The sequence below is a fragment of the Sus scrofa genome, chromosome 10 (assembly GCF_000003025.6).
Source record: "Sus scrofa isolate TJ Tabasco breed Duroc chromosome 10, Sscrofa11.1, whole genome shotgun sequence".
NCBI lineage: Eukaryota > Metazoa > Chordata > Mammalia > Artiodactyla > Suidae > Sus > Sus scrofa.
Window position 1 is genome coordinate 21,094,621 of NC_010452.4, and position 26,066 is coordinate 21,120,686.

A 26,066-nucleotide genomic window follows, 5' to 3' on the forward strand; every position below is an offset into this window, starting at 1 on the left:
TCCCTGTGTTCATCCGTTGTTCATTCTGCTAACGCTTGCATTTTATTAAGAAATCCTCCTTTATCCAGTAACACACATGACGCGTGGAGGTGGCAGAAAGAGCACCTTGGTTCCGTTTTCATTCTCTCGGAGGCGCGGCTGTTTAGAGAGTTGACTCTGCAGATTCGCCACGTGGAGAGGACCACAACCCGGCGCGTGGTGTAAAATCGGCCACTTCCTACCTGCCGCAGGAGCAGTGGCTGGCCTTACAGCCTCCTGAACGTGGCGAAGGGCAGAATGCATGCCCAAGCCCAGGCCATCCTAATCAGCCTGTCCTGGACCCTCCTGATAGGGCACCTCCGCATCCTCACAGTCTCAGCCACACACAAGTACTACCTTCCCTTCTGGCAGAACTGCCCTCCCGCCCGGGTTTTCCCAGAATGGAACCGAACATCTCTCAGCCTCATGTCTCCCAGCCTTACCCTTTCAGCTTTCCCCCCTGCCTCCTTTTCCAAGACCCGTCCTATTACCACCTCCTGGCTGCAGTCAGATTCTGTGGGAAACGTGTGAGGTTATCACTGTAGACACGGTAAAGAGTCTATGGGATGGGACTGAAAATTTGAGAAGACTTTTCCTTATTGGGAGCTGAGCCTGGATCCTTACTCACTTCGGTAACCCACCCCAAACGTGAGTTGTTTGGGCTCCACCCAACGTCCAGTTTTTCATCGAACAAAACATCTCCCATTTTTCCCTAATGCATCATGATTTTACCGCTATTTAAGGAGGAGATATGCAGAAGAGCAGTGTCTTGGGTTAATGCGGTCACGTCACTCTTTTTGGAAAGCTCACTGGGGACCCACCCAGAGAAAATGCTGTATTGAGTTAGGCCGTCTCACCTGCTCTTGAGCAGTAGAGTTCTTGCCCAAGGAAAATGGAAAGGAGCAAGGGGAAAAGACAAAACAACTGGTCATGTTCACCTTTTTGGTGGTCTTGTTGCTCTATTTGAAATGAATGCACTTGGTTTAGGTTTCCTATAAGGGGGATTGAGTCCACATACCTTGCATAAGAAGTATCTCTAAAGAATTTTTACCCTATGTAAAGCATCTGTGGTCCTAGGATGTTAAACGTACCCTTTTTCTAGTAGTTTTGATACTGATAATCAATGACACTTGGCTTTCTGTTTCATAGCACTTGCACTCCGGTAATTAGAATAAACTCCTACAAGGCAGTGATGGTAATTTAGAAGCATTATCTCTATTTGATGTTAATGCTATTATGTTGGCCATTTTTAATTACTATTTTGGGTATAGAATATAAATACGGCATTTCACGAAACCAACTTGAGAACTCCGGGCCTGGAAATACAGTAGGGTATGAACGGTAATGCACAATGATAGCAAGAATGTCAGGGGCCCTTCTTTGTTGTGTCATTCATGCTGTCTTCTCTTTTCCATGAAGCGCATGAATATTTCACATATCTGCATCCTCATCCCCTATTCTTCTTGACTAATTTTCAGACTGTCTGAATTTGCATTTCACATGGTAGCTGATTAGGAGATGCCGAGTGCAGCAGAGGAGCCTCAGCAGGCGGTTGCCATGGTGACCTTCAGCAGGATTTTAATGATGGCACCACTGGCGGTTGGTTGAAGTCGGCCTGCCTGCAGGGCTACTTCACTGCAGCTAAGTGTGAAGTCGGATTTGCGGGTTCTCAGCCAAGGGGCAGACATCAAAGTCTGGCCCAGACAGAAGAAGGTCTTACAGTTGGGAAAGGAAAATAGTTGCTACTTTTTGCTTCACTCTATATAGTTACCAGTTTTGAAAAGAGATATAAAGCAAAACATGTTATCTGATGTACTTTCCAAAAAAAAAAAAAAAAAAATAGTATGGTCCCTCAGATGGGTAAAGTCTGCTGTTACGCCATGATGAAATAATAGAAAGCTGTCATAGGTAGGTAAACAGTGAAACTAATTCTTACTGAGGAAATGAGAGATAAAAAGTATAGACTAGTGATCTTACTTTAATCTCTTCAGTTATGTAGAAAAGTTCTCAGAACAGGAGCTTTGAAATGCAGATGTGCTACTAAATATTTTCTCTCCTGAAGTAGGAATTCAGTTTGTTTGGAAAATAATCATTCAGAATTTATGGTAGCCAAAAAAAACCAAAAAGCAGACACCCTGAGCAGATTCTGTGTTGCCACATCTTAACAGTATCTTAAATATTCCTTTATATAGTAGATTTTTTAGGGCTTTTAAAGTCCAAATTGCCATTTAACTTTTCAGTATGGCAAAATTTGGGAAACAGTGAAAAGTGAAGTGTGAAGTTTTTAAACAGTGAAATTTTCATTCAAAGAGCAATTCTTTGGTGTTAATTTTATAGCTCAAATGGTAACAGATTTTTATATCTATGTGAAAACTAAAGCTTTTAAGCAAGTTAATTTCCCTGCCAAATGTCCATTTGAAAACATACCAATCCATTTAGCTACTGCTAATTTTTAAGGCTACTTCCCAAAAAGAATGCAGAGGCAACATTTCATGAGAATAAAGCCCATGCCTACCAACCAGCCTTGCTGGTAGGAATGCTAAGGACTCTGCAAGAGTTATTTCTAGATATAGTCATTCCATTTAGAAGAACGCAGAGCTTAAAGGTTTGGGATTTTTAAATTTCTTATACTTTAAGACATAGGTCAGTATTAAAAACCCAAACCAAGGAGTTCCCATAGTAGCGCAGTGGTTAATGAATCCGACTAGGAACCATGAGGTTTTGGGTTCGATCCCTGCCCTTGCTCAGTGGGTTAAGGATCCTGCGTTGCCGTGAGCTGTGGTGTAGGTTGCAGACGCGGCTCGGATCCTGCGTTGCTGTGGCTCTGGTGTAGGTTAGACCCCTAGCCTGGGAACCTCCATATGCTGCGGTAAGCGGCCCTAGAAAAGGCAAAAAGACAAAAAAACAAAACAAAACAAAACAAAAACCCAAACCAAGAAACAGTATCCTTTGGAATATAAACCTGTTTGTCAGATCTTTCCTCTTTCCTCTTGAATTATGCCACTGTTGTTATGTACAAATGAGTAGGATTCTGGATCAAAATGCCTTAGCTGCACACAACTGATACTAGGAACATGTATTTTATAGCTTACTAAGTACTTTTATTTATGGCTTTTGGTGCTCAATATTCTTTCCTTTTCTAGTAATGATCTCATCCATGTATCAATAGGGAGTTACTATACTTAACAGTAAAAACATTGGGTTGAAAATAGATATTTTCCATGAGATAGCGCTTAGTTTTAGTTAAACTTGGTGTTGGTGATTAAGACATTAACACCTGTGAAGCAAACACTTATTGAACGTTTACTCTGTATGAGGAGCTATAATTACAGGGCTCCTCACACCCTGGATGGGGCCAGCCTCTCCAGAAGGTGCTGGTCACAGCACGTTCTCCCTTCCCCAACTCTACGAGGCCGGTTCTTCTAAAAGGCCCATGAATCTCCATCTTTTTGCAGATGCCCTTTCCACTTTTATCAGGCAAACAAGTGATGACTTACCTCACTAAGCATAATGCTCCATGTTGCTGCAAATGGCATGGTTTTATTCTTTTTCGTGGCTGAGTAATATTCCGTTGATGGACACTTAGGTTGCCTCTGTGTCTTGACGATGGTAAATGTGCTTCTGTGAACATTGGAATGCATGTATCTTTTCAAATTAGAGTTTTTGTCTGTTCTGGATATATACCCAGGAATGGAATTGCTAGATCTTGGTAACTCTATTTTTAGTGTTTGTTTGTTTATGTCTTATTTTTTTAGGGCCATACCTGCAGCATATGGAGGCTCCCAGGCTAGGGGTTGAATTGGGCTGTAGCTGCCAGCCTACATCACAGCTTATGGCAATGCCGGATCCTTAACCCAGTGAGCAAGTCCAGGGATCGAACCTGCCTCCTCATGAATGCTGATCAGATTTGTTTCCACTGAGCCATGATGGGAACTCCTATTTTCAGTGTTTTTTTTTTTTTTTTTCTTTTAAAGAAAACTCCATACTGTTTTCCATAGTGGCTGCATTGATTTACATTCCCACTAACAATGTAGGAGGGTCCCCTTTTCTCCACACCCTCTTCAACATTTATTATCTGTGAACTTTTTGCTGATGACCTTTCTGACTAGCATGAGGTGACTCCTCATCATGGCATTTTCATTGTTCTCATGAAATTCTTGATTTTTCCAGAGTATTTAAAATGTAAGTATTCAAAAGTTTGCTCCTTTCTATTTTTTGATTATATATTATTATATATATATATTTTGAATAACAAAATAATAATAAATTTGTAGTTGAACTAAACTGACTTCAGATATGTATAGGTTACTCTTGAGTATAATTATATTTACCCGGCTTTAAATGAATTGGAATCTTTACTTTTTTTTCAACTTCTGAAATCACCATTTTCTTTTATCCGTATAAGAACATTCTTGTGGAGTTCCCGTCGTGGTGCAGTGGTTAATGAATCCGACTAGGAACCATGAGGTTGCAGGTTCGATCCCTGGCCTTGCTCAGTGGGTTAAGGATCTGGCGTTGCCGTGAGCTGTGGTGTAGGTCGCAGACTCGGCTCAGATCCTGAGTTGCTGTGGCTCTGGTGTAGGCTGGCAGCTACAGCTCCGATTCGACCCCTAGCCTGGGAACCTCCATATGCCACGGGAGCAGCTCAAGAAAAGGCAAAAAGACCAAAAAAAAAAAAAAAAAAAAAGAACATTCTTGTTAAAGAAAGAAGGTCTGTGGCATTATTTCCATGAGCAGATAGAGGCCTGGAGGTATCCAAGTGAGACAGTACCAACAATGCTGGTCTGTATTGCTCTGTTGAGAGTTATGTTTGTGACCTAATGCTGTGCTGCTGCACAGAGAGCCCTGTTGTCATTACCTGTACGTGACTGAACTTGAGATATAATTGGGTAATTGCCCAACAACAGTGACTGCTGTGATTCTCTTCTTTTGAATATTTTTGGTACCAACCTGTATGCTTTGATATTTCTTTTTTTTAATTCATTGCATTTTATTGCAACTATCATCACAACCTAATTTTAGAATATTTACATCTCAAATCCTCTGCCCATTCCTCTCCACCCCCCCACCCCACCCCTGCTGCTAACCTGGTAATCATAAGATTGTCAAAGTCTGTGAGTCAGTGTCTGTTCTGCACATAAGTTTATTGTATCCTTAAGATTCCACATGTAAGCAATAGCACTTGATGTTTGTGTCTCACTGTCTTAACTTTGCTTGGCATGATAAGTTCTAGGTCCATCCATGTTGCCATTATTTCATTCCTTTTTTATGGCTGAGTAATATTCCATTGTGTATATGTACCGCATCTTCTTTATTCCTCTGTCAATAGACATTTAGGTTGCTTCCATGTCTTGGCTATTGTATATATTGCTGCAGTGAACATTTGGGTACATACATCTTTTTGAGTCATGGTTTTCTCTGAATAATACCCAGGAATGGGATTGCTGGATCATATGGTAATTCTATGTTTAGTTTTTTGAGGAGTCTCCATACTGTTTTCCATAGTGGTTGCATCATTTTACATTCCCACCAACGCCCTAAGAGGGTTCCTTTTTCTCTACACCCTCTCCAGCATTTATTGTTTGTAGACTTTTTAATGACGGTCATTCTGGCTGGTGTAAGTTGTTACCTCATAGTGGTTTTGATTTACATTTCTGTAGTAATTAGTGATGTTGAACATCTTTTCATGTGTTTTTTGGCCATTTTATGTCTTTGGAGAATTGTCTGTTTAGATCTCCTGCCCATTTTTTGATGGGTTTTTTTTGGTATTGAGTTGCAGGAGGTGTTTATATATTTTGGAGATTAATCCCTTGACAGTAGTTTCATTTACAAATATTTTCTCCTATTCTTTGGGTTGTCTTTTCATTTTGTTTAGGGTTCCTTTGCTGTGCAAAAAAACTTTTAAGTTTAATTAGGTCCCATTTGTTTATTTTTGTTTTTGTTGTCATTACTCTAGGAGGTGGATCTGAGAAGATACTGCTCTGGTTTATGTCCAAGAGTGTTGAGCCTATGTTTTCCTCTGAGAGTTTTGTAGTATCTGCTCTTATATTTAATTCTTAATCCATTTCGAATTTATTTTTGTGTAAGGTGTTAGGGGGTGTTCTGATTTCATTCTTTTACATGTAGCTGTCAAGTTTTCCCAGCACCACTTATTGAAGGGACTGTCTTTTCTCCATTGTATTTTTTTGCCTCCTTTGTCATAGATTAGTTCACCATAGATGTGCGGGTTTAATTCTGGGCTTACTATCCTGTTCCACTAATCTATATTTCTGTTTTTGTGCCAGTCCCATGCTGTTTTGATGACTGTAGCTTTGTAGTATAGTCTAAATCAGGGTGCCTGATTCCTCCAGCTGTCTTTCTTTCTCAGGATTGCTTTGGCTCTTCTTGGTCTTTTGTGCTTCCAAATAAACTTTAAAATATTTTGTTCCAGTTCTATGAAAACTGTCATTGGTAATTTCATTGGGATTGCATTGAATCTATAGATTGCCTTGGGTAGTATTGTCATTTTGACAGTATTGATTCTTCCAATCCAAGAGCATGGTATATCTTTCCACCTGTGTCATCTCTGATATTTTTCATCAGCTTCTTATAGTATTCAGAGTACAGGTCTTTTGTCTCTTTAGGTAGGTTTATTCCTAGGATTTGTATTCTTTTTGATGTGATGGTAAACAAGATTGTTTCCCTAATTTCTGTTTCTGATCTTTCATTGTTAGTATATAGAAATACAGTTGATTTCTATATATAAATTTTGTATCTTGCAACTTTTACCAAATTCATTGATGGCTCTAACAGTTTTCTGGTAGTATCTTTAGGATGTTCTAGGTATAGTATCATGTTTGCAAATAGTGGTAGTTTTATTTCTTCCTTTCCAATTTGGATTCGTTTTATTTATTTATTTATTTTTCTTCTCTGATTGTGGTGGCTAAGACTTCAAAAACTATGTTGAAAAGCAATGGTGAGAGGAGACATCCATGTCTCGCTCCTGATCTTAGTGGGAATTCATTCAGCTTTTCACCATTAAGAATGGTTTTAGCTGTGGGATGGTAGTATTTGGCCTTCATTATGTTGAGGTAGGTTCGTTCCCTCTATGCCCACTTTATGGATGGTTTTTATCAGAAATGGGTGTTGTATTTTGTCGAAAGCTTTTTCTACATATATTGAGAGGATCATATGTTTTTTTTGTTTTTATCATTTTTTTTTTTGTTTGTTTGTTTTTTCTTTTCTTTTAGGGCTGCAGGTGTGGCATATGGAGGTTCCCAGACTAGGGGTCGAATCTGAGCTTCAACTGCCGACCTACACCACAGCTCATGGAAACACCATATCCTTAACCCACTGAGTAGGGTCAGGGATTGAACCTGTATCCTTGTAGATACTAGTTGGGTTTGTTTCCACTGAGCAACAATGGGAACTCCAAGAAGATCATATGGTTTTTATTCTTCAGTTTGTTAATGTGCTGTATCATGCTGATTGATTTGTGGATATTGAAAAATCCTTGAATCCCTGGACTAATTCCCACTTGATCATGGTGAGTGATCCTTTTCTTGTATTGCTGGATCTGTTTTGCTAGTATTTTGTTGAGGATTTTTGCATCTATGTTCATCAATGATACTGGCATGTAATTTTCTTTTTTGTAGTATCTTTGGTTTTGGTATCAGGGTGATGGCAGCCTCATAGAATGAGTTTGGGAGTGTTCTGTCCTCTGCAGTTTTTTGGAATAGTTTCAGAAAGATGGGTGTTAACTCTTCTCTAAATTTTTGATAGAATTTGCCTGTGAAGCCATCTGATCCTGGACTTTTGTTTGTTGGAAGTTTTTTAATCACAGTTTCAGTGTCAGTACTTGTGATTGGTCCATTCATCTTTTCTATTTCTACTTGCTTTAGTCTTGAAAGATTGTACTTTTCCAAGAATTTGTCCATTTCTTCTAGGTTTGACATTTTATTGGCATATAGTTGCATATAGTAGTTTCTTATGATCCTTTTTACTTCCAGGATATCCATTGTAACTTATTTTTCATTTCTAATTTTATTGATTTGAGTCCTCCCTTTTTTTTTATTGTTGAATCTGGCTAAAAGTTTATCAATTTTGTTGATCTTTTCAAAGAACCAGGTTTTAGTTTCATTGATCTTTTCCGTGGTTTTCTTCATTTCTATTTCATTTATTTCTGCTCTGATCATTATGGTTTCTTTCCTTCTGTTCTTTCTCTAGTCGCTTAAGGTGTAAAGTTGTTCATTTGAGGTTTCTCTTGTTTTGTGAGGTAGGCTTGCGTTGCTATTAACTTCCCTCTTAGAACTACTTTTGTTGCATCCCATAGGTTTGGATTGTTGTGTCTTTGTTGGCATTTGTCTCTAGGTATTTTTAAATTTCCTCCTTGATTTCTTTAGTGATCCATTGTTTGTTTAGTAGCATTTTGTTTAGGCTCCACATATTTGTGGGTTTATTTATTCATTTATTTATTGTGGTTTTTTCCTTGTTGACTTCTGTGGTCAGAAAAAATGGTTGATAAGATTTCCATTTTCTTAAATTTACTGAGGCTTGATTTGTGGCCCAGAATCTGATCTGTCCTAGAGAATGTTCTGTGTGCACTTGAGAAGAATCTGTAACTGCCGCTATTGGATGGAATGTTCTATAAATATCTAGTAAGTCCATGTGGTCTAATGCATCATTTAAGGTCTGTGTTTCCTTGTTGATTTCCTGTCTGGATGATCTGTCCGTTACTGGAAGTGGGGTGTTAAAGTACCCCGCTATTATTTGTTATTGTCAGTTTCTCCTTTTAAGGTTATTAGCAGTTGCTTTACATATTGAGGTGATCTTATGTTGGGTGCATGTATATTTACAATTGTTATATCTTCTTTTTGGATTGACCTTTTGATCATTATGTAATGTCCTTTGTCTAATATTCTTTATTTTAAGGTCTATTTAATATGAGAATTGCTACTCTATCTCATTAAGGTCTATCTTTATTTTAAGGTCTATCTAATATGAGAATTGCTACTCTAGCTTTCTTTTGATTTCTATTTGCATGGAATATTTTCTTCCATCCCCTCACTTTCAGTTTGTATGTGTCCCTAAAACAAAAGTGGATCTTGAAGACAGCATATATGTGGGTCTTATTTTTGTATCAGTTCAGCCAGTCTGTGTCTTTTGGTTGGGGCATTTAGTCTATTTACATTTAAGGTAATTATTAATATGTGTGTTCTTATTGCTATTACGTTAATTGTTTGGGATTTGTTTTTGTTGGCTGTTTTTCTTCCCTTCCTATTTTGCTCTCATTGTTTGATAACTATTTTCCATGTTGTTTTTGGAGTGCTTTTTATTATTTGTGTGTCTATTGTAGACTTTTGATTTGCAGTTACCATGAAGTTTTCATATAGGAGTCTATATGCATACAACATTGTTTTAAGCTGTTGGCCTCTTAATTGCAAATGCATCTCCTGTATCCTGCATTTGTACCCTCCTCTTCTCATGATTTCTGGTTTTGGTAGCATATTTGTTGATGATTTCCTTTCATTTCTGTACATATGCCTTTACTGGTGAGCCCTGTCATTTGTAGTATTTTTGTTTCTAGTTGTCTTTTCTTTCCCACCTAGAGAAGTTTTTTTAGTGTTTGTCGTAAAGCTGGTTTAGTGGTGCTGAATTCTCTTAGCTTTTGCTCATCTATAAAGCTTTTGATTTCTCCTTCAAATCTGAATAAGAGCCTTGCCATGTCAGGTTTTTCATCACTTTAAGTAATGGCCTGCGGAGTTATTGCTGATAAGTCAGCTGATAACCTTATTAGGGTTCCATTGTGTGTTATTTGTTGCTTTTCCCCAGCTGCTTTCAGTATTTTCTCATTGTCTTTATTTTTGGTCAGTTTGATTAATATGTGTCTCAGGGTGTTCCCCCTTGGGTTTATTTTATATGGTCCTCATTGTGCTTCCTGGATTTGAGTGCGTGATTCCTTTCCTATGTTAGGGAAGTTTTTGGCCATTATTTCTTCAACTATTTTTCTCTGACCCTTTCTCTCTTTCTTCTCCTTCTGGAACCCCTATACTACAGAGGTTGGTGTGTTTGAAGTTGTCCCAGAGTTCTCTTAGACTGTCTTCTTTTTTTTTCATTCTTTTTTCCTGTTTCTGTTCTATGTCAATGATTTCCACCAGTCTGTCTCCCACCTCACTTATTTGTTCTTCTGCCTCCTATATCTGCTTTGGGTTTCTTCTGGTGAATTTTTAAAGTATCAGTTATTGTATTTTGCATCTCTGCTTGCTTAATCTTTAAAACTTCTGTTTCTTTGTTCAGTATTTCCTGTAATTTATCAATCTTTGCCTCCAGTTTATTTCCAAGATCTTGAATCATCTTTACTATCATTATTCTAAAGACTTTTTCATGGAGGTTGGTAATCTCCAGATCACTCAGCTGTTTATCTTTTTTTTTTCCTTATTCCTTTATCTGAGTCATAATTCTCTGCCTTTTCATTTTGGATAGATTTTTAGTGTGGTCTCCTTTTTGCAAACAATGGAGTTGTAAGCCTCTCTTGCTTCTGATATATGCCCCCCTTGTGTCTGAAGTTGGTACAGGAGATTGCTACAGGCTTCCTGATGGGAGTGACCTGCTGACTGGTAGGTGGAGCTGATTCTTATCCCTGTGGTCTGTGGGGCTTTGTTTCTAGGTGTGATTAGAGGTGGCTGTGTGTCTGGGTAGGGGCTCTTTAGATAGCCTGTATTTGCTGACAGGTGGGATTGTGTTCCCACTCAGTTGGTTATTTGGCCTGGGGCTTCTCAGCCCTGATGGGTAGGGCCAGATTTTTCCAAAATGACCACCTCTAGCAGAACACATGCTGATGATTATACCTTTGCCTCCAGTGTCCTTCTCCCACAACGAGCCACAGTCACCCCCTGTTTACCCAGGAGATCCTCCAAGAACCATAGGGAGGTCTGACCCAGATTCCTATGGAGTCTGCTTTGCCCTAGGACCCAGCGTACATGAAAGCCTCTGTGCATGTTTCAAGAATGGAGTCCCCATTTCCCCCGGTCCCATGGAGCTTCTGTATACAAGCCCCACTGGCCCTTAACACTAAATGCTCTGGGGGCTCTTCCTCCCACTGCCAGATCCCTATGTGTAGGAACCTGACAAACTTGGAACGCTCATTCCCATGGGTGAGTCTGTTTTGATATGGTTACTTTCCAGTCTGTGGGCCATCCGGCCTGGTGGTATGGGGTTGCTTATATCACATAATCACCCCTCCTACAGTCTTGATGTGGCCTCCTCTTTATTTTTTGGAGTAGGATATCTTTTTTTGGTAGTTTTCAGTCTATTTGGTTGAAGGTTGTTCAGTATTTGGTTGTAATTTTGTTTTCATGACAGAAGGTGAGCGCCAGTCCTTCTACTCTGCCATCTTAATCCCGTCTCCTGGTATTTCTTTAGAGATATATCGGTCAGAATATATTACCATTTTCTCCATTTTACTGGAAATATTCATTAATTTCCATATGACTTATTTCATAATCCTTTAGAAATGTTATAGAGAGTTCATTTATACTTTATAAATGAAAAAATTATTTTTCTCATTTAAATGTTTCTGTTGCTTTTTAAATTTCCCATAAACATCTGAATTAAACAGTTATTTCCTCTTTGATTTTGTAAAGGCTCTTACATATTCAGACCTTTATTTTTGCCATACTCTTTAACTTATTCTAGAAAACAATTTTTTGAAAAAACGATGGAGTACATGTTTTTACAAACATGTAAAGGAATACAAACTAAACAGTTTTCTCAAGATAGCATAAACCATGAAGTGGCTCCTTACTTATATTTTTATTAATGTAATATCTGCTGATTTTGGAATTATTTCTATAATTTAACAAATGGAAAGCTAATCCCCTTAATTCAAACACAAAAATATTTTTGAGCAAGTGATTGCCTAACAATATTATTAGAAGTTAAAATCTGACATAAAAGAATATATATAAAATTCTTCGGGTTACTATATGAACATGTGTTTTCCTTGAATGTGGTTAATAATGTAGTACTTAGTCATCTTTTTTTTTAATTATTTATTTTGTATTTATTTATTTATTTATTTTTGTCTTTTTGCCATTTCTAGGGCTGCTCCTGTGGCATATGGAGGTTCCCAAGCTAGAGGTCAAATCAGAGCTGAAGCCACCGGCCTACGCCAGAGCCACAGCAATGAGGGATCCGAGCCATGTCTGCAACCTATACCACAGCTCACAGCAACGCTGGACCCTTACCCCACTGAGCAAGGCAATTGAACCTGCAACCTCATGGTTCCTAGTTGGAGTCGTTAACCACTGCATCACGACGGAACTCCCACTTAGAGTCATCTTAAAGTGTTGGATAATTGTTCAGGATTTTTAAAGTAGTCTCTTTTCCCGAGGTTTGCAGGAAAAAGTAAGACTAATATTGAGGAGATCACTGAGATGATTTTTTTTTTTGAATATGTGATGTCTGACTGTGTTTTAGAAAGCTTAGAGACTTTTTTATGATTCTCTGTGTAAATTCATAATCTGGTATAAAAAATTGTCCCAGGTTAAAATTCAAGTACATTTTCTTTGGAGGAGTCACTGTCACTTTAATGACTGAGTCAGATTACAAATAACATGAAAGTGGTCACCCTAGTCAGAATACAAATCTGGAAATTAAGAACTAAGTACGTACCAGCTTTTAGAAAATGTTTTTTTCTCTGCCCTGGCATGGGAAAGAGCCTTGAAACCCCAGAGTTAGCTCATAGAGCAAATGGGACGTCTTCTGATCTGACAGTGTTCAGGAGACTGGATTCCAGCGGTCCACCGGTCCCTTAGGAACAATAACTCCTGCTTCCGAGGAGCTTCTCTATCAGCAGAATGGCTTCTAGATTGTCTGGCAGCTGCAAAAATACATCCAGAATAACCCAGAGAGTCAGCCTGTTGGGTTTAGCTGTTTAACAACTCAAGTTTGGAGACAAGTTAGCAAGGGTAAGAGTTTCTTCTCTTCCTCTAATTAATGACTTTTTAACCCGTTCTCCCATCTGTTGTTATTTTTATATTCAAATGTATAGGTGACAGTTTTATCCTCCTTTGTCAGAAGAACAGGTAACTCCACCATCTAAATGTGATACTGTACTTCTATATATGTTAAAAGAAGGTTGAGAAGTGACCTTACTTAACAGAACTTAAATTGTCTGGTTACTATTCATGGATCGTATGAATTTGGATTATTAATCACATTATTAGTTAAAGACATAAAATTTGGTCCAAGGCTGTTTGTAACATAAAAGCAAGTTATTTGTTAGGATTTTTCTTTCCCAATTATTTTGCCAAAAGACTATTGGAAGTGATTTTCCCTCCACTAGGTTGATATTAATTTAATATTAATATCAATTTAAATGTATTTTCAGAATAATCAATAATTATACATATCAAAGAAAACTACATCAAATTAAGAATATAGGCATATATAAATCTCCCATAACATGTTTCAATCCACCTTTTTCCAAAAAGGATGTGAGATAACTCGTAAGTCATGCCTTTAATGGTAAAGTTATTAAAATAGAAACAGGAGTCAAATTCAGAACCAAGAAGTGAAGGGGAAGTAAATGTATCTTCCTTCCTGGTTAAGAATGCAGCAGTGACTGATCTGTGTTTCTGTCACGACTAAAGGAGGCAGAAAGAAAATCATTTCTGTAAGTAGGAAGTATTGTCACGACTAAGGGAAGCAGAAAGAAAATTGTTTCTGTAAGTAAGAAGTATACCTGCTCCTCAGAGAAGACAAAACTTTCTTCTACTCAAATATGATTGGAATACTTCCTGTAAGGGCCTGTGAGCATAACACCAGTGACTCCAGCTGCATGTTGTCCTCAGTATCCATCCTGGTGTAGAAGCAGGGAAAGCAATTTTCAGGGGAGGTACACTGAAAAGACAAGAGAGTAATTCTTAATGGTGCTGCCAGGAAGTAATTTGAGGGCTGTGCTATGAGGTCTGGACTCATAATGAACATGAATGCAGAAGATGAGGACTGACCAGGAGAGAAGGATTTGGGGACAGTCTCAGTCCAATCAGAGCACATCATCTGGGAGAAGTGTGCAGGAAACACCCACGCTTACATTTCTAATGTGACACTGGGTGTTGTAAGGAGTAGCTATGACCTTGGGAGGCAGAGACTAAGATGGAATGAAAGTGAGGACTGAAATACATTCAATGTGGCAGAGAAGGCCTTAGCTCATATGCTCTCACGAAAACACCAAAATCACAATGAACTGCTGAACAATAATCGACAAAATGACTGGAACCTACCAAAAAAGATATCCTATATATCCAGTACAAAGAAGATGTCACAATCAGATGTTAGAAGAAATACTTTCATGATACTGTCAAATCTGATACCCACCAGGTGGGCTACCTACAAGCTGGAAAATAATTATGTTGTAGAGGACTTTTAACAGGAGTTAGAGTTCTGAGCCTCACATGAGGCTCCCCAGCCAGTGTCTTACATCAGCAAGAGGAGACCCCAGGGCATTTGGCCTTAGTGGCCACTAGGGCTCAGTGTAGGAACTCCAAAGGACTGCAGGAAATGGACATTCCACTCTTGGAAGGACCTACACAATATTTCACATTCACTGGGACACAGCACAAAGCAGTGACTCCAAAGTCGCCTGTGCTGGACCTACCTTTGAGTTTTGCAGTCTCCTAGAGTTGCAGTTGGTCAGCTGTGGCTCAAGTGCAGGCAAGAACACTGGTTATGGAGGCCCCAGGAAATACTGATCTGTGTGAGTTCTCCCAGAGCTCATCAGTTTGGGTACCAAGACCTAGTCCCACTCAACAACCTGCAGTCTCCAGTGCTGGATGCCTCAGGTCAGACGATCAGCAGGGTAGAAACACATTTCACCCATCAGCAGAGAGACTGCCTAAAATTTTACTGAGCTCACAGCCACCTTTAAACACAAACACCCGTTGACAGTGCCTTGCCAACCAGAAGGACAATACCTAGTTCTACCACCATCCCTCCTACACAAGCCCTGGACCAGCCTCACCCACAAGGGGGAAGATACCAGAAGCAAAAGGAATTACGATCCTTGCAGCTTGCAGAACAGAGACTGCCAACACAGAAAATTAGACAAAATGAGATGGCAGAAAAATATGTTCCAGACGAAGGAACAAGGTAAGATACCACAAAAACAATTAAGTAAAATGGAGCTAGGCAATCTATCTGAAAAAGAATTCAGAGTAATGATAGTAAAGATGATACATCTCAGAAAAAGAATGGAGGCACAGACTAAGAAGATACAAGAGATGTTTAACAAAGAGCTAGAAAATATAAAGAACAAACAGATGAACAATAAAATAACTGAAATGAAAAATACACTAGAAGGAATAAATAGCATTGTAAATGAGGTAGAAGAATGAATAAATGAGCTGGAAGACAAAATAATGGAAATCATTGCTGTGGACAGGATAAAGAAAAAAGAATGAAAAGAAAGGAGGACAGTCTCAGAGACCTCTGGGACAACATTAATTTCACCAGCCTTTACATGCTAGGGATCCTAGAAGGAGGAGAGAGAAGGGACCTGAGAAAATATTTTGAAGAGATTAATAGCTGAAAACTTACCTAATATGGGGAAGGAAACAGTCACTCAAGTCCAGGAAGCACAGATTCTCATACAGGATAAACCCAAGGTAGACAATACTGAGACATATATTAAACAAATTGACAAAAATTAAGACAAAGAGAAAATATTAAAAGCAACAAGGGAAAAACAACAAACAATACACAAGGGAATCCCCATAAGGTAATTAGCTGATTTTTTTCAGCAGAAACTGCAGGCCAGAAGGGAGTGGCCTAATATATTGAAAGTAATGAAAGGGAAAAACCTACAATCAAGAATACTCTGCCCTAATGAATCAACTGACAAGGGATTAATCTCCAAAATTTATAAACACCTTCTGCAGCTCCATACCAAAAAAACAAGCAACCCATCCAAAAATGGACAGAAGATCTAAACAGACCATTCTCCAAAGAAGACATACAGATGGCCAAAAAACACATGAAAAGATGTGCAACATCACTCATTATTAGAGAAATGCAAATCAAAACCATGATGAGGTACCACCTTATACCAGCCAGAATGGCCAGCATCAAAAAGTCTCCAAACAATAAATACTGGACAGGGTGTGGAGAAAAAGGAACCCTGTTACACTGTTGATGGGATTGTAAATTGGTGCAACCTCTGTGGAAAACAGTATGGAGATGCCTCAGAAAACTAAACATAGAACTACCATTTGATCCAACAATCCCACTCCTGGGCATCTCTCCAGTGAAGACCATGACTTGCAAAGACACATGTACTCCGATGTTCATTGCAGCCCTCTTTTCAATAGCCAAAACATGGAAACAGCCTCCATGTCCATTGACATAGGAGTGGATCCAGAAGATGTGGTACATATACACAATGGAATATTACTCAGCCATTAAAAGGAACGAAGTACCAGCATTTTAGCAACATGGATGGACCTAGAAATTATCATGCTAAGTGAAGTCAGCCATACAAAGAGACACCAACATCAAATGCGTTCACTGACATGGAATCTGAAGAAAGGACAGACTAAACTTCTTTGCAGAACAGATACTGACTCACAGACATTGACAAACATATGGTCTCTGGAAGAGAGTTTGAGGAGTGGGGGGATGTGCTTGGGTTGTGGGATGGAAATCATATAATATTGGATTGTGATGATCATTGTACAACAACGAATGTAATAAATTCATTGAGCAATAATAAAAAAAAGAATACTCTGCCCAGAACTGTTCTGGTCAGATTTGAAGAAATCAAATGCAAAAATCAAAAGCTTCACAGAAAAGCAAAAGAATTCAGCATCACCAAACCAGCTTTATAACAAATGCTTAAGGAACTTCTCTAGGCAGAACCAGAAAGGCAACAACTAGAAACTAGAAAATTGAGAATGGGGATGCTCACTGGTAAAGGCAAACTGTATAGTACAAGTATGAAATTATCCACACACAAATATATCAAAACCAGCAATTGTGAGAAGAGTACAAATGCAGGATATTAAGAAGTGCATTTGAAATTAAGAGACCAACAACTGAAAACTGTGTGTGTGTGTATGTGTGTGTAGACTGCTATATCACAATTTCATGGACAAAGCATAATACAATAGATACACATAAAAGAAAATGCAACCCAAACACTATATAGTCATCACATGACAAGAGAAGAGAACAAAAAATAGGGAGGAAAAAAGCAAATCAAAACAATAAAATGGCTATAAGAACATACATTTCGATAATTACCTTAAATATAAATTGATTAAATGCTCCATCCAAAAGGCATAGATTGGCTGAATGGATAGAAAACAATACCCATGTATACGCTGTCTACAAGGGACTACTTCAAATCTAAGGATGCAGATGGAATGTGAGAGGATGAAAAAATTATTCCATGCAAAAAGAAATCAAAAGTTGGAGTTGGGTGTTCCCTTCGTGGCTCAGCAGTTAATGATCCCAACTAGGATCCATGAGGAAGAGGGTTTGATCCCTGGCCTTTCTAATTGGGTAAAGATCTGGCAATGCATGAGCTATGGTGTAGGTCACAGATGCGGCTCAGATCCCACATTGCTGTGACTATGGTGTAGGCTGGCAGCTGTAGCTCAGATTCGACCCTTAGTCTGGGAGCTCCTATATGCTGTGTACAGCCCTAAAGAGAAAAAAAATAAAAATGGTGTAGTAATACTCATCTGATCTATACACATCAGATAAAGTAGAGTTTAAAATAAATACTGATACACAGAGACAAAGAAGGACACTACATAATGATCAAGGGATCAATCCAAGATTGTGAATTTTAAATACATATGCACCCAGCATAGGAGCGTCTCAACATATAAGGCAAATCAGAAGAGTCGCAAAAGGAGAAATGGACAGTAACATAGTAATAGTGAGGGATTTTAACACCTACTTACAATGGACAAATCATCCAAACAAAATCAATGAGGAAACACAGCCCTTAAAGGACACATTAGACCAAATGGACCTAAATGACATTTATAGGACACGCTACTTGAAAGCAGCAGAGTACACTTTATTCTCAGGTACACATGGAATATTCTCCAGGATAGATCACATCTTTGGCCACAAATCAAGCCTTGTTAAAGTTAAGAAAATTGAAATCATCTCAAGCATCTTTTCCCACAACAACACTATGAGATTCGAAATAAATAATTAAAAAAACTGTAAAAAAAAAAAAAAAAAAACAGCTATCTGGAGGCTAAACAGTATGTTACTAAACAACCAATGGAGCACCAAAGAGGAAATCAAAAAATACCTAGAGACAAATGAGAAGAAAAACATGACAATCCAAAACTTAGGGGACACAAAAAAAGCAGTTTAAGAGGAAAGCTTATTGCAATACAATCTTACCTCAGGAAACAATAAAAATCTCAAATAAACAACCTAACCTTACACCTAGTGCAACTAGGGAAAGAAGAACAAAACTCAAAGTAGTAGAAGGGAAGAAATCTAAGCAGAAATAAATGAAATAGAGACAAAAGATTGATGAAACTTAAAGCTGATTCTTCAAAAAGATTAACAAAATTAATAAACCTTTAGCCAGATTCATCAAGAAATAAAGAAGTCTCAAGTTAATAAAATTAGACATAAAAGAAATTTGTAACTGACACCACAGTACTACAAAGGATCGTAAGAGACTACTACAAGCAAGTATATGCCAATAAAATGGACAACCTAGAAGAAGTGGACAGGTTCTTAGAAATGTACATTCTTCCAAGACTGAACCAGGAAGAGGTAGAAAATATGAACAGATCTATCACAAGTACTGAAATTGAAACTGCAATTAAAAAACTTCCAACAAATAAAAGTCCAGGACTAGATGGCTTCACAGGAGAACTCTGTTAAACATTTAGAGAAGAGTTAACACCTATCCTTCTGAAACTCTTCCAAAAAAAATTATAGAGGAAGGAACACCCCCAAACTCATTCAGTGTGACCACTCTCATCCTAATACCAAAACCAAAGATACCACACAAAAAGAAAATTATAGGCCACTATCACAGGGGCAGAAATCCTCAACAAAATACTAGCAAACCAAATCCAACAATACATGGAAAGGATCGTATACAATGATCAAGTGAGACTTATCCCAGGGATGCAAGGATTCTATAACACCCGCAAATGAATCAGTGTGGTACACACCACATCAACAAACTGAAGAATAAGACTGGAACAAGACGGCAGAGTATAAGGACTTAAACTCACCCTCTTTCACAAAAACACCAAAATTACAACTAACTGCTAAACAACCATCAAAAAAACAAATAGATTGGAAACTACCAAAAAGATATTCTCTACTCAGTGTCAAAGAAGAAGCCACGTTGAGATGGTAGGAGGGGCACTTTTGCGATATAAGGAATCCCATATCCACCTGGTCGGTGACCTATAGACCAGAAAATAACTGTATCACAGAGGCTCTCCCATGGAAGTGAGAGTTCTGAACCCCATGTCAGGTTCCCCAGCCTTGGGTATGGCATTGGGAGGAGGAGCCCCCAGAACATTTGGTGCTAAAGGCCAGCAGGTCTTGTGTGCAGGAGCTCCACAGGACTGGGGGAAATAGCAAGTCTACTCTTGAAGGGCACACAGAGGATTCTATGTGCACTGGATCACAGGGCAAAGCAAAGACTCCGTAAGAACTGGGTCAGGGCTACCTGTGGCTCTTGGAGGGTCTTCTGGGAAGCAGGGGGTGGCTGTGGCTCATTGTGGGGGCAGGACATTGGAGACAGAGGTGTGAGCTTCCCTGGAGGCTGCCATTTTGGAAAAATCTGGCCCCACTATCAGAGCTGAGAAGCTCCAGGCCAAACAACAAACTGGGTGGAAACACAACCCCTCAGCAAACATGCTGTGTAAAGTTCTCCTAGGCACACTGCTGCCCCTAATCACACCCAGAGACAAAGCCTCACCCACCAGAGGGACACAATTCACTTCCACCTACCAGTGGGCAGGCATCAGTCCCTCCCATCAGGAAGCCTGTAATAAGCCCCTGTACCAATTTTAGCCACAAGGGGGGCAGACACCAGCAGCAAGAGAGGCTACAATCCTGTATCTTACAAAAAGGAGCCAGACGAAGAGCTGTACAGAGTGAAAAGGCAGAGGAATATAAGCCAAATGAGGCAACTAGACAAAAGCCCAGAAAAACAAATAAGTGAGCTTGATATGAGCAGACTCCATGAAAAAGACCTTAGAATAATGATAGTAAAGATGGTCTGGGGAAAAAAAAAACTGGAGGCAAGGGTTGATAAATTAGAGGAACAATTGTACAAAGAAATAGATTTAAAGATTGAACAAGCAGAGATCCAAAATTCAGTAACTGAAATAGAAAACATTCAGTAGAAAGAACAAATAGCAGATTGCAGAAGAATGAGTAAGTGAGGTGGAAGACTGATGAAAATCACTGATACGGAAAAAAATGCTGAAAAGAAATAAGAGTCTAAGGAACAAACTGAAGAATAAAAACCATATATTGATAATCTCAATAAGTGCAGAAAAAGCTTTTGACAAAATTCAACACTCATTGATGATAAAAACTCTCTGGAAAGTGGACATAGAAGGAATATACATCAACATAATAAAAGCTGTATAGGACAAAACCCCAGCTAATATCATTCTCCACAGTGAAAAGCTAAAAGCATTTCCTCTAAGATCATGAACAGGACAAGGATGTCCACTCTCACCACTTTTATTCAACATTTTGGAAGGCCTATCCATGCCAATCAGAGAAGTTAAAGAAACAAAAGGAATCCAAATTGGAAAAGATACCAGAAAACTGTCACTGTTTGAAGATGACATGATACTATACATAGAAAATCCTAAAGATGCTACCAGAAAACTACTAGAGATCATCTGGAATTTGGCAAGGTTGCAGGATACAAAATCAATATGCAGAAATCTCTGGCATTCCTATATGCTCACACCAAAAGATAAGAGAAATTAAGGAAACAGTCTTATTTACCAGCACATCAAAAAGAATAAAATACCTAGGAGTAAAGCTACCTAAGGGATGCAAAAGCCCTGTACTCTGAATACTGTAAGATACTGATGAAAGAAATCAAAAGATGACACTAAAAGATGGAAAGATATACTGTGTTCTTGGCTTGGAAAAATCAGTTTTGTCAAAATGACTGTACTATCCAAGCAGTCTACAAATTCATTGTAATCCCTATCAAATTACCAATGGCATTTTTCACAGATCTAAAACAAAAAATTGTGAATGTTTATGGAAACGCAGAAGACTTCCAATAGCCAAAGCAATCCTGAGAAAGAACAACAGCAGAAGGAATCAAGCTCCCAGATTCAGACTATGCTATAAAACTATAGTAATCAAAACAGCATGGTACTGGCACAAAAACAGAAATATGGATCAATGGAATAAGATAGAAAGCCCAGAAGTAGATGCATGCACTTATGGTCCAGAAATCTATGACAAAGGAGGCAAGAAAATACAATGGCGAAAAGACAGTCTCTTCAGGAAGTGATGGTGGGAAAACTGGACAGTTACATATAAAAGAATGCAATTAGAACATTCTCTAACACCATACACACACACACACCAAAAAAAAAAAAAACCTCAAAATGGATTAAAGACCTAAATGTGAGACCAGATACTATAAAACTAGAGGAAAACATAGGCAGAACACTGTGACATAAATTTTTTTTTTGATCCATCTCCTCAACTAAAGGGCAAAAAAACCCAAAAATAAACAAATGGGACCTAATTAAACTTAAAAGCTTTTGTGCAGAAAAGGAAGCCATAAACAAAAGGCAAAGAGAACCCACAGATTGGGAGCAACTATGTGCAAACAAAGCAACTGATAAGGGATTAATCTCCAAAATATACAAACATCTTATACAGCTCTATTATCCAAAAAAAAAAAAAAAGCCCAAAAATATGGCTGATGATATAAATAGACGTTTCTTCAAAGAAGACATACAGATGGCCAAGAGGTACATGAAAAGATGCTCAACATCACGGATTATTAGAGAAATGCACGTCAAAACTACATTGAGGTATCATCTCACACCAGTCAGAGTGTGAAAGAGTCTACAAACAATAAATGCTGGAAAGGAGAGTGGAGAAAAGGGAACCTTCCTACACTGTTGGTGGGAATGTAAATTGGTATAACCACTATGGAGAAAAAACTGAAAATAGAGCTGCCATATGATCCAGCAGTCCTACCCCTCCCTGGGTGTATATCCAGAGACAAACCATATTCAAAAGATATATGCATCCCTGTGTTCACTGCAGCAGTATTTACAATAGCCGAGACATGGAAGCAACCTAAATGTCCGTCAACAAAGGAATGAATAAGAATGTGGTACATATATACAGTGGAATATTCGCCATAAAAAGAACAAAATAATGCCGTTTATAACTAGAGGTTATCATACTAAGTGAAGTAAATCAGAACAAGACAGATATCATTATATCACCTATGTGTAGTCTAATTTTTTTTAAAAAAAGATACAAACGAACCAATTTACAGAATAGAAGGAGACACAGGATTTTGAAAACAAACGTATGGTTACCAAAGCAGAGACCCGGTAGGGAGTGATAAATTAGGAGTCTGGGATTAACACATACACACTACTATACATGAAATGGATAACCAACTAGGACCTGCTGCATAGCCCAGGAAACTCTGCTCAATATTCTGTAATTACGTATATGGGAAAAGAATCTGAAAAAGAATGGGTATACGTATAACTCAATCACTTTGCTCTACACCCGAAACCAACACAACATTGTAAATCCATTATACTCCAGTAAAATTTTTTTAAATTAAAAATAAAAAAAAAAACAAGGAAAAATGAGGATCGATGCCAGGTGATCAAGAAGCTTTGCATCCGCTAGAGGATCCAAATGGATGTCACAGTGGCCCGAGGTGCTGGTGGCAGTCATTGGAATGGGGGGGAGTCCTGTCTGCTGAGTGTCTTTGACAGTGAGAGGGAACAGCTCTTGAGCTGCGTAGGTGATGGGAAGAGGAAAGTGGTGATCCCTTCCTGGGCAGCTGCTCTGCAGTCTCTTTACCTCCGACTCTCAAGAGATGGCCATCACTTTGCCGTGTACAGTAGAGCGTGTTATGATCCCTTGTCTCACATTGGTTCTGTGTCCACCTGTCCCCACAGTAAATGAAGCTGTGGAAGGGCATATACCACGTCTGTTTCAGGCATTGCTTTATCCTTGCCTCCTAGTAAAGTGGCTGACACAGGAATACTCAATAAGAGTTCAGTGAATGAATGAGTGAATCATGGAGCAGGAAGAGCCAGAAAAGAGCCAAGCGTTGGGCTCCAGGCAGGACAGTGTCTCCTCTCACGTCCTGAGCTGCCTTTGGACACAGGTTTGCCTGAATCGTCCCCTGTCCCCAGCCCAGTGTGGTGTGTCTTGCAGAGTGGATCCTCTGGAAATAGTGGCGTAGCCAGGGAGCGAGAAGCTGCCAAAGCATTTTTTAATTATTTAAGGCTTAATTTTTATAAATTTGTTTATGATAGAGCAAAGAGTTTAGGAACAGATTTATCAACAGATGACTTGATTCATAAACATAATGAGTTGCAAATGTTACGTATCATTTGATTTTTTTTTCTTTTCTTTTTACAGCTGCAGCCACAGCATATGGAGATTCCCAGGCTGGGGGTCCAATTGGAGCTGTGGCTGCCAGCCTATACCAAAATCACAGCAACGCTGGATCCAAGCCATGTCTGTGAACTACACCGCAGCTCATGGCAACGCCATATCCTTGACCCACTGAGCGAGGCAAGGGATCAAACCTGTGTCCTCATGAATGCCAGTCAGATTCATTTCTGCTGAGCCATGACAGGAACTCCTATTATCTGATTTTATACTATGATACTTGTTAATAATTCCTCTGGCAAAGGAAAATCTTTTATGACAAAACCATGTATCTGATACACATTGAACCACGTAAATGTGAAGGAAAAAGCAAACCTTGCAGTCCTGTGGCACCCCCTGCGGTGGGGTTCCTGTTCACCTGTCATCCTTCTGAAGCCCCCGCTCCACCCCCTCTGTTTACCTTGCCCTTGACCTCTTCTTTCGATGACTTGTCTGCCTCTGTCTTCCCCTCGGGGGAGCTGGAGGTCCCTGACTTCTTCAGCTGCATCTGCATCAGTCTCTAACTGCAGAGGCTTTCTCCTCGCGGTGGGAGCAGTTGAGGACCAGGCATTTGCTACAGTGGGTTAGAATGTTCGTCCTATCCCGATGTATTAGGCAGCTTGTATCTTGGTTGACTATCATAAGTTTTCGTGTCAATTATCTTTTGTTGGCATCTTTTCTCCTCCGGTTATCATTTTTATCTCTAAACAAATTCTAGGTGACCTGTTAGAACACATTATCTTTTTAAATATAAGTATCATAAATGCCTTTCCTACTGCTTTCTATGTAAAGATGTTTAATTTTTTTTTTATTTCCCCCGACACGATTTTTTTTCCCACTGTATAGCATGGGGACCCCGTTACACATACATGTAAACATAATTTTTTCTCCCATTGTTGTGCTCTGTTGTAAGTATCTAGACATACCTCTCAGTGCTACACAGGATTTCATTGTTAATCCATTCCAAAAGCAATAGTTTGCCAACCGAATCCAACAACATATCAACAAGATCGTACACCATGACCAGGTGGGATTCATCCCAGGTTCACAAGGATGGTTCAACATACGCAAATCAATGTCATACACCACATTAACAAAAGAAAGGTCAAAAACCACGTGACCCTCTCAATAGATGCAGAAAAAGCATTTGACAAAGTCCAGCATCCGTTTATGATAAAAACTCTCACCAAAGTGGTTATAGAGGGAACATTCCTTAACATAATTAAAGCCATTTATGATAAACCCACAGCAAATATAATACTCAATGGAGAAACACTGAAAGCCTTCCCACTAAAACCTGGAACAAGACAGGGATGCCCACTCTCACCACTGCTATTCAACATAGATGTATTTAATTTGAATGGGGAACATGCCAGCCTCTTTCTGATTGCAGTTTCTCTTAGATCATCATACTAAGTGCCTTGTGTACTGCTACACCCCTTAAGGATTTTGAATGCTATCCTCTGCTCCATTGAAAGAAATAGAAAATGAAATCCTGAGACTCTCTCAGTGGATCTAACATGACTGTCAACGTTGTTGAACTTTCAGATGGGAAGCTAAATCATTAGACTTCATTCTGGTAGAATCATGTAATCTAAGAGATTAGAACTAGAAGAATCCTCATAGGTCATCTCTTCCTTGAGTAGATGAAAACATAAACCTCCAAAGACAGAGTCTCACCTTAGGAAACAGGGCTGCAGGCGCATTGAATGAGCCTGGCTCCATGGCCCCGTCGTCTCTCGGCCCCTCCGTCCATGTACCTTCTTTGCAGGTGACTTTGCTCACTGGTCATGGCCACCTCACCGCACTGTTAACAGATTCAGCCCACAGACTTAACACCAGCTTCTCTTTTCTCCAGATGAAAAATTTTTCGTGGTAGAAGTTGATGAAGGAATTATAGTAGTCTCATAATTGAACTAAGTGCTAATATACTGGTCAGAAAGTTTGTGCAAATTTTCAGAGTATCTGAATTATTTCTGAAAACATACTTAAAGGCTAAACAATCTGGTTCTTCCTCTTGATTATGGCTTATCTTCCATGAAAGACCAGATTTTGAAGACATGAGGTTTCATAAACATACGGCAGTTAGAACTAAGAATGAAACTCCGTATTCTTAAACCTCATCCTTCTCTTCTGTAAAATGGTGACATGAGTACTGCTTGATACAGTTGAAGATTAGAATACTATTCATTACTTAATTTGCTTATTATTGGTCTTAGTTTGGAGGAGTGCTTTTTAATACAGAACTAATAAACACTTTATATTATGTATATACAAATTGGCTCATGATAAATGCATATGATAGCCATTTGTCCTAGTTTCCTTATATAAATTTAGATATATAGTAAACTAATTATGAAAATTTAAACTTAACAAGGGTGTTGTAAGTT

General features: G+C 38.9%; 1 protein-coding gene across 4 annotated transcripts in view; it reads left to right on the top strand.

The window, feature by feature from the left end:
• NEK7 (NIMA related kinase 7) overlaps nucleotides 1-26,066 on the top strand; it is a 157,624-nt gene that overhangs the window by 127,961 nt on the left and 3,597 nt on the right. The window contains exon 9 of one of the 4 annotated variants that reach the window (XM_021064488.1): nucleotides 69-1,883. The exons of the other annotated variants lie outside the window; for them this stretch is intronic. Coding sequence (XP_020920147.1) covers nucleotides 69-71 — 3 coding nt within the window. The 3' untranslated portion in view covers nucleotides 72-1,883. Of the gene's footprint in view, nucleotides 1-68; nucleotides 1,884-26,066 lie in introns of those variants that run through there. 4 annotated transcript variants of the gene reach the window in all.